We start from the raw sequence: 8,707 nt of genomic DNA on the forward strand, positions 1-8,707 counted from the left end.
TTTCCCCGTGGGGAGGGTTATCCGTGCTGGGTGCAGGTGCGCATGTGGATCTCAAGCTCCCAGGGTGGTGACGCTGTCGTTTTGTGGGTGCTGGGTAGATCCAGGGGCAGCGCAGCATGCGGGCCCCGAGGAGCTTGTTCCTTCCTGCCTGGGGCGTGTGCGGGGGCTGTGTCTTCAGTTCCTCTGACTTCGTTGGAGTGCTGACGGCATCCGCGGCGAAAGGCCCCCCTGAGCTGCCTGCTGCTGTCCTCCCTCGCTGGGCCCTGTCCCTGTGTTCACGCACCCACGGGGTCAGCGCCGGGGACAGCACTGGGCTCTAGAGCAGGAAAACACTGCCACCTGCTGCTGTATGGATGCGAGCATGACAGCCTCTCTTCACGGGTCTGGCCTCCGCGTGCTGGTGGGGAGGGGACAGACATCCTGAGACCTGCTGCGGTACTTTCTAGTCAAATTATGTGCGTGGAAAGTCCGTCTTTGCACCACACGACCAGCTGTAACCCGAAAAAGGGTCATGTGTTTCGGTTTGTGATTTCAGCCACATGATAACCGGTTGAAGAGCCCCTTTTGTAGGAATCTGGGGTAGAGGCCCTAGGACACCCCCTCACTACAGCAAGTGGGGTGCACTTGGCTCCTTGTCCCCAGGGGTGTGCAGCACGCACTCAGGTGCTTGCACCTGCTGCTCTCATAGCTTCTGCCTTCCCTGCAGTGGCACTTCCTGACAGAATGGGGTGTTCTGCTGCCCGTCCCACAGCCAATGGCAGCATGTGGGCAGGTACAGGTCACACCTGAGGGAGGGCAGCTCCGACAGGGCACTCGTGCATTGACCCTAGTTCCCCAAATTTGTTTCCAAAGATGGGGATGTGTTTAGGAGGGCTCTGGTCTCTGTGCCCAGGCCGGCACCCTTGGTACCCTAACAGTGGATGTGGTCAAGCTCATCCCCCCTGTACTTGACCATTAAAGTGGCCTTTGCCGTGTGCCCGAAGATACTTAGGAATTGAATGTAAATGGCACGGAAAGTGGCCCCCTCACCCCAGTGGAGACCAGTGCAGCCTGTCTCCCTAGCACTCACAGGTGTGAGCAGGCTCACAGCCACGCCGGGAGGGAATCTCTGTGCTGACTGGTAGAAGCCAGGTGTTTGCAAACTTTGGTCCTCCAACTGGTCCTAAGTGATGTCACCTCCAGGTCATCAGATATCTGGTACTCAAGAAGAGTGCCAGAAGTTCTACTCCCCCCGCTACATCCTCATGGACTGAGCCTGCCTCTCACCTCCCATAAGGAGCCTTCTCCAACTGCACGTGGGTCCCTGAGCAGCCAGACCACACTGGGCAGCCTGTGTGCTCAACGCTCGAGCTGCAGCCCTGACCCTCTGCCCTCCCCCCAGCACAGCTGGTATAACACGGCCTGACTGTAGCTTCTGGAACACACTGAGAAGGACACATTTTTGTTTGTTTGTTAGTAATCTCTATACCCCAACGTGGGGCTCAAACTCACAACCTGGAGATCAAAAGTCACATTCTCTTCTGACTGAGCCAGCCAGGCACCCCGAGAAAGACAAACGACCTGGAGATCAAAAGTCACATGCTCTTCCGACTGAGCCAGCCCGGCGCCCCGAGAAAGACAAATGCTTTTTAAGTAAACACGTATATTTAATGCAATCATCCTCAGAAGACAGGAAAGTACTAAGAGAAATTAACATATGTTCTTAAATTATATAAACTGTCCTCCATTGTAATGTATACTCATCAACAAACGCTTATGATCGTTTTGTTATGCTCATTCAAAGCTTATTTTTTGTTTTGGTATAAATGATACACACATTCGTTTCAAGTGCACGATATAACGATGCAACGTTCATGCGTATTGCAGAATGATCACAATGAGCCTAGTTAACATAGGTCATCATGCAGGTATTTTCTACGGTGAGAACTTCTAAGATCGTACTCTAAGCAACTTTTAAATAAAACATTTATGATTATAATTCTAAGGTTCTCCCTGTCGCCTTTCACTGACCTCAAGCGCTCCTGCAGGTTAGGGGACTGAGTTAGCCTGCAGCTGATCTTTGTGTAGGCCACGACTCTGGACGGCTGCGATGCTGGAGGCGTAGGGGTTCTGTGATTAAGCAGCAAACATCATCCTGTCCTTTAGCTGTTGTCGGACTACGGCTTTTCCTAACTCAACGTATTTATATGCCGTATTTATACGACACAGCATGCTAACTTTTGCATGGTGTTTTGGGATATATCTTTTAGCCCCCCAAAACACGATAAAATCACTTTGCTGCTATGATATTAATTTAAGAACTCGAGGTGTATGTCTGAGAGGGCTCCACACACTACTACTGACTGTTTAAGTGGGATTTCTTTGAAGCCAACACCCGCAGCACCAGCGGCAGGACACCAGTCCGGTAGGTACAGGTACTGAATGAGCAGGCTCCGCTGTGAGGAACGAGCTCAGTCTTGCATGGCAATTCTGGGAAACTGTCCCGAGCTCCTCCCACACCTTCAGGGGTGTCCACCCAGGAATCGCTGGCCACCTTGAGTGCAGTTCCCAGGGGCATTAGCGAGCTCTTTCAGTGGCCCTTGCAGGCCAAAGTTGGGGACAAAAGCCTGGAGCAGAGCCGTGGCTGTGGAAATCTGTGCCTAGGACAGGGCCTGTCCCTATAGCTACTGATTTCTAAAATGCTTGAGCCAGCCAAGTCTTTGTATCAGAAGGACTCCTGCTTAACGGTTGATAAAGTTCACTCTTCTTTCCCAAGGAGAAAGCCGAGCCTGTCCCCAGCAGGATTTCACATCAGAACCAGTTTCACCTCACTATTCTGCGCACTTTCCAAAGGAAGTGAGTGTGTGGAGTATTCAAGCATGGGATACTGAAATCTGCATCTGGCATGGTGTGTGTGCTGGAGACCAAGATTTTTGAATTACAACTTCACTTTCTTACCGCTAACTTGATTCTGAGCAGTGTTTCTATTTTCAGACCTCTGTCCCCCAACCAGTGACCGATGGCCACATCTTAACTATGAGCGGCTGGAGCTCAGGTGGAGATGTGGGTCAGGGCAGATGGAACTGCATGAGTCCGGGAGTCTGTCCAGAAAGAAACTGGGGGTAGGGATAGGAATGTGTTTGAGATTAGTAAGAGCAATGATCCACTGAAAGGGGTCTGAGAAAGAAATGGGAGGTGCACGCTACCATTTGATAGATTGTATTCAAAGAAATATGGCATGGGCCAAGGCAAGTGTTTATTCAACAAGTGTTTTCTCCAGCATCACTCTGCTGCAGTTACGCTGCCACAATAGAGTGTGGGTTCAAGCTCCGGTGCCACTTGAAAAAAGTGAAATCAGATGGGGGAGAGTCCCTCTCAAGGTTTCCGTGAGGACTGAATGAGGGACCACCCGCTCTCTTCCATGCTCCTCTCCTGAACCGCCTTTGCCACAGCGGATCCTAGCACGTCACACGGAAGCAGAGATGTGTGTGGTTATCTTGTGCTGGGCGCTGTGCTCTGTTCTGTGGTCTGAACACAGCCAGTCGTCCCGCTTCACAGAAGGGAAAAGATAAATAACGTGCCCGACACCTCGAAACTAGTACAAACGTAGAACCCAAGCCAACTCCACAGCCACTTTCTTAGTGACTGGTCACTGACCCTCCAGGTTAGCCCATCTGCGCTCATGAAAGTGGCAGAGACCAAAGAGATTTTAAACTTCACCTTCACTTCACGGACACATACCGCTTCCAAGTTTGTGAGAGGCGCTTTCGCTAACAGCGTCGCATTTGCTAACAACTGTTGCTGGGGCGCCTGGGTGGCTCAGTCGTTAAGCGTCTGCCTTCGGCTCAGGTCGTGGTCCCGGAGGCCTGGGATCGAGCCCTGCATCGGGCTCCCTGCTCGGTGGAGTCTGCTTCTCCCTCTGCCCACACTCCCCCTGCTTGTGTTCCCCCTCTGTGTCTCTGTCAAATAAATAAAATCTTAAAAAAAAAAAACAAAAAAACACAACTGTCGCTAAAGCAGGCCTGATCTAGTCCTTGTTTCCTCACTGAACAGATATTTATTAAAAGCAGGGCCAGGGGGGCGCCTGGGTGGCTCCGTTGGTTAAGCGACTGCCTTCGGCTCAGGTCATGGTCCTGGAGTCCCGGGATCGAGTCCCGCATCGGGCTCCCTGCTCGGCGGGGGGTCTGCTTCTCCCTCTGACCCTCCCCCGCCATGCTCTCTCTCTGTATCTCATTCTTTCTCTCAAATAAATAAATAAATCTTTAAAAAAAAAAAAAGGCAGGGCCAGGGTTGGAACTCTGCACGCAGGCGCAGTGCGTCTGAAGACGGCAAGGGCCCCTAGCTTACACACGTCCCGTGTCCCCGGCCAAACCCTGGGGTCCCTCGGTGCATCCCAACGCGGTCTAACACCCAAGTGTGCCTCAGCAGGGCAAAAGTCCGTAGCAGCAGCCTCTTTACTCGGGGACGCACGCAAGTCTCCGATGTCTCGTCGCTGTCAGGAAGTTCTCGGAACGTTCAGTCTTACTAGAAAGAAGCCCGCTGCTTGGGGCGAGAGCGGGAAAGAAGGGTCCCTGGGGTGTACAGGCGCTTTCCTAGCTCGCCCTGGAAAGGGGGGACGCGCGGGGCACAGGCCACGGGGTCCGCCCGGCGGCTCGGCATCGTCTTCTGACGCTCGTCCCGTGCAGGCGGCCGTCTGCAGCCGACGCCGCACCCCGAGCCCCAGCCGCCCGACGTCGGGAAGGGAGCTGAGCCCTCCAAGGAGAGGCGGGTGCGCGGCCGGAAGACGCACGGGAAGGCCTTACGCCCCCGACACAAACAGCTCGGCAAGTGTCAGTTCGGAGTAAGAAAGAAGCCAAGGGGCGCCTGGGCGGCTCCGGCGGAGGAGCGCCTGCCTTCGCCTCGGGCGCTGTCTCAGGGCCCTGGGATCGAGCCCCGGCCCCGGCCCCCGGCCCAGCGGGGAGTCGGCCTCTCCCTCTCCCCCCCGCCTGTCCCCGCCAGCGCTCTCGCGCGCGCGCTCTCTTCAAATAATAATTTTTTTTTTTTTAAAAGAGAGAAGTACAAATGTTCGAAAAAGACGGAGGCACAAAGACCGGAACGCGGCCGCGACGTTCTAGGGCTGGGGCACGTACCGAGTCCCGTGACGCGCGGACGCGGGAAAGATGGCACTTAGCGCGCCGCTCTCTCCTCTGGCCCGGCCGCTCCTCTTTCAGAGCCGCGGGATCCCTCGGCGGCGCGCCCTGGACCCAGGGCGGCTCCGCTTCCGGAGCGCTGCGCGCGGGAGACGCCATGTTCGCCCAGGGCCGGGAGGGCGTGCGCGTCACTTCCGCGACCCCCGGCTCTGATTGGGCAGAGAGCGCCGGCGCTTCTGATTAGCTGAGCCCAGTACCATCCCAGGGTGCCTGGCGGCGCCGGGCCTTTTCCGCTGGCGGTTCTGCGCCGGAGGAGGTGAGTGTGCCGCGTCCGCGGGCCGTTGGCGGCGTCGGGCCGCATCCGCTGCCATCCTCTGCCATCGGCGCAGGGCTGCTCCGGGCGCGGCTGCAGGGGGGCTCCGGGACCGCGCCGCAGACGGGAGAGGGCCGCGGCCCGGGCCCTGACTCGCTCCCCGCGCCCGCAGGCCCGTAGGCAGCAGCCATGGCGCCCAGCCGGAATGGCATGATCCTGAAGCCCCACTTCCACAAGGACTGGCAGCGGCGCGTGGCCACGTGGTTCAACCAGCCGGCGCGGAAGATCCGCAGGTGAGCCGCGGCGCGGGGCGTCCGGGGCGGGGGCGCCCGCGGGGCGGCGCGTCCGGGGCGGGGGTGAGCGAGCCGACCGCCCTGTGTGCGCAGACGCAAGGCCCGGCAGGCCAAGGCCCGCCGCATCGCCCCGCGCCCCGCGTCCGGGCCCGTCCGGCCCATCGTGCGCTGCCCCACGGTGAGGTACCACACCCGAGTGCGAGCCGGCAGGGGCTTCAGCCTGGAGGAGCTCCGGGTGAGTGGGGGCGCCGCCGCGCGGGGGGCTCGGGGGGCTCGCGGTCCATGATGACGGTCTCCGGAATCGCTGTACTCCGTGATGAAAGTACGCTCGAACCCTTTTCCATCTGACGGCTGAGCGCCCGGCGGCCGCGCGGCGCCGCGGGGACCGCGGGGGCTGCATCCGTGTCTGTGTCGGGGCAGGTGGCCGGCATCCACAAGAAGGTGGCCCGGACCATCGGGATCTCGGTGGACCCGAGACGGCGGAACAAGTCCACGGAGTCCCTGCAGGCCAACGTGCAGCGGCTGAAGGAGTACCGCTCCAAGCTCATCCTCTTCCCCAGGAAGCCGTCGGCGCCCAAGAAGGGCGACAGCTCTGTGAGTGCCCCCGCCCCGACAGGGCGCCCGGGGCGGGGGGGAGGAGGAGGAGGGGGAGGGGGGGGGAGGAGGAGGAGGAGGGGGGAGGAGGGGGAGGAGGAGGAGGAGGAGGGGGGGGAGGAGGAGGAGGAGGGGGAGGAGGAGGAGGAGGGGGAGGAGGAGGAGGAGGGGGAGGGGGAGGAGGAGGGCGAGGAGGGCCCCACCCTTCACGCCGGGAAGCAGCGTCCTTCCTGTGTCCTCGCGGTGTCCGACGGAGGCTGTTGGCTGCAAGCTAGGTTTCTAGAGTTTGGACCTGAAAGCGTTCTGTCTTCTGAAACGCGCTGGCTTCCTAGCAGTTGGCGTGCTGCTGGCCTCACACGCCGCAGCCTGCATCGGGGTTCGCACGTGGGGGGTCTGGCCTGTGCTTCCGCGGTCAGCCGATGGGACAGGGACCCAGGCCCGCCACCTGTGCGCAGCAGTAGGCGGGGACATCTGGCAAGAAGGGGGGCTGTAAGCTTGCAGCCCTTGGCTGTGCGATCTGAGCCCAGGTGACTTCCTTCTTCAAACAGGCGGAAGAACTCAAGTTGGCTACCCAGCTGTCGGGGCCGGTCATGCCCATACGGAATGTAAGCGGGGGTGTCTGGAGGGCCAACCAATGAATGCTTTGGGGTGGGGCTTGGGTTGAAGGGTGGCAGCCGAGGTCTCTCTAAAGCTTTATAGGTTTGCAAAAAAGAACTCTTGACTCAGGGAGGAACATTATCCTGCATTCTTAGCAGATGGGCTCCTTGAGGAGGGAGGGCCTTGCCCTCATCTTTGGGGACTCGCTTGTCACAGACACTTCCCACTATTTGGAAAGGCCAGGTCACTCCCTGGACATGTTGGTGATCCCACAAACGACTGGGCCCTTGAGGGTCGTCTGGCAGGAGAGGGGGGCCCAGGGCTGCACACATCTGAGGTGGTTGCTCCTCTGTGTTTGGGGTGACGTTCCAGGTCATGTCATTCTAGTCTTTCCTTCGTGGCCTCAGTGTGGCCTTGCAGCAGTGGGTGGGCAGACCTAGCCTGCTACCTCCTCCTGCAAGGTTTCTGCTGACATTAGATCCTAGGCAAGGGTTTGACGCACTCTGTGTCCCGGTCCAGGTCTACAAGAAGGAGAAAGCCAGAGTCCTCACAGAGGAGGAGAAGAGCTTCAAGGCCTTCGCCAGTCTTCGCATGGCCCGTGCCAATGCCCGGCTGTTCGGCATCCGGGCTAAAAGGGCCAAGGAAGCTGCAGAACAGGACGTTGAAAAGAAAAAATAAAGTGCAATTAACAACTCAGTGATGCCTGTGGTGTCCATGTGATCGTGGTCTCCTCGGGTTGGGGGCCTGCGACCTGGCCGGAGGAACGGTATATTTGCAGGGCAGCATTTTACTGTTATGCTTTAGGACTGTTGACTGCATAACTCGAGTACCTCTCTGGTGGAGGTGTTGCAGAGAGTAATTGTTACCAGGGTAGTTTGCAATTCCCTGAGCATTTCGGGATTTGGGGCCAGATCTTCCTGGGCCTGTCTGCACTTGTGCATGCAGGCTCTGGTGTGGATGGCTGGGGTTGGGCTGCCCAGAACCCGTTTTCAGGCAGCTAGGCAGCCAGGGCAGCCTGAGTGCCCATGCCAGAGGAAGGCTGGAGGCTGGACCCCGTGTGGCAGTCAGGCACTCGTGTTCCTTTGAAACCACCGCGTGGTTTCTGCAAGTGAGATGTTGAGGTGGGTCCCCAGCAGGGCCTGCTGTGAGGATCCGTTTTGGGGGCTGTAAGGTGTGGATGTCCCAGCTCTGCTGGCGTAGGTCTTCACTAACCGTGAATGCCAACAGCTATGCCGCTGGTGTCCTGCACCGGTTCCTGTTTGGAACCAAATCCCTAGTAGGTTTTCGTCTATAAACAGATGATTTGGAAGGCTATTTGTTTTTTTTTTACATGTGAAATGCTGCTTAATGTACTGATTTCCATGCTCCTTTTCTGCATTTGGAGGTTGTGGAGGGACTAGGAGCCTTAGCTTCGTCCCTCACAATCCCGGGCAGAGGGAATGAGACGGGGCTGCCTCTGGATGGCCTGGTGGCCAGGGTTCCCTCTGGTTTGTGCTGAGAAACCTGTAAGGAGCTGGGCTCAAGCTGCCCAGTGGCAGGTGGCCCTTCACTGGTGCCAGACCCCTGGCTGTGGTCTTCACGGGTTGGGGAGCCCAGGCCTCCAGGTCAGTGCAGGGCAGGGGCCCCTGTGCTCTAGCCTTGGGGGTGAGGGGAAGAAACATTCACGTCTCCTTAGGCGTTGCTTCACTTCCAGTCACATGCCCTGTCCCCCTTCTGGCATTGTGCCACCAGAGCGAAGGGCCTTCCCAGATGCAAGAAGCGCCTGGAACAGGTCAGGCACCTGCTGGTGAGTATGCTGGAGA

General features: G+C 58.0%; 1 protein-coding gene and 1 non-coding gene across 2 annotated transcripts; both read left to right on the forward strand.

The window, feature by feature from the left end:
* Positions 1-5,341: 5,341 nt before the first annotated feature.
* RPL13 (ribosomal protein L13) lies at positions 5,342-7,601 on the forward strand. The gene is made up of 6 exons (XM_028096377.1): positions 5,342-5,424; positions 5,594-5,714; positions 5,808-5,949; positions 6,135-6,308; positions 6,857-6,913; positions 7,425-7,601. Exons 2-6 carry the CDS (start codon positions 5,611-5,613, stop codon positions 7,581-7,583), a joined length of 636 nt encoding a protein of 211 aa, XP_027952178.1. The 5' UTR covers positions 5,342-5,424; positions 5,594-5,610; the 3' UTR covers positions 7,584-7,601.
* Positions 5,998-6,078, forward strand: LOC114204344 (small nucleolar RNA MBII-202). Its single transcript, XR_003608168.1, has one exon. It is a non-coding gene; the product is annotated as a small nucleolar RNA MBII-202 (small nucleolar RNA).
* Positions 7,602-8,707: the final 1,106 nt, after the last annotated feature.

The sequence above is a fragment of the Eumetopias jubatus genome, unplaced genomic scaffold (assembly GCF_037043125.1).
Source record: "Eumetopias jubatus isolate StellerSeaLion01/CBP00866 unplaced genomic scaffold, mEumJub1_p1.0 scaffold_10, whole genome shotgun sequence".
Classification (NCBI taxonomy): domain Eukaryota; kingdom Metazoa; phylum Chordata; class Mammalia; order Carnivora; family Otariidae; genus Eumetopias; species Eumetopias jubatus.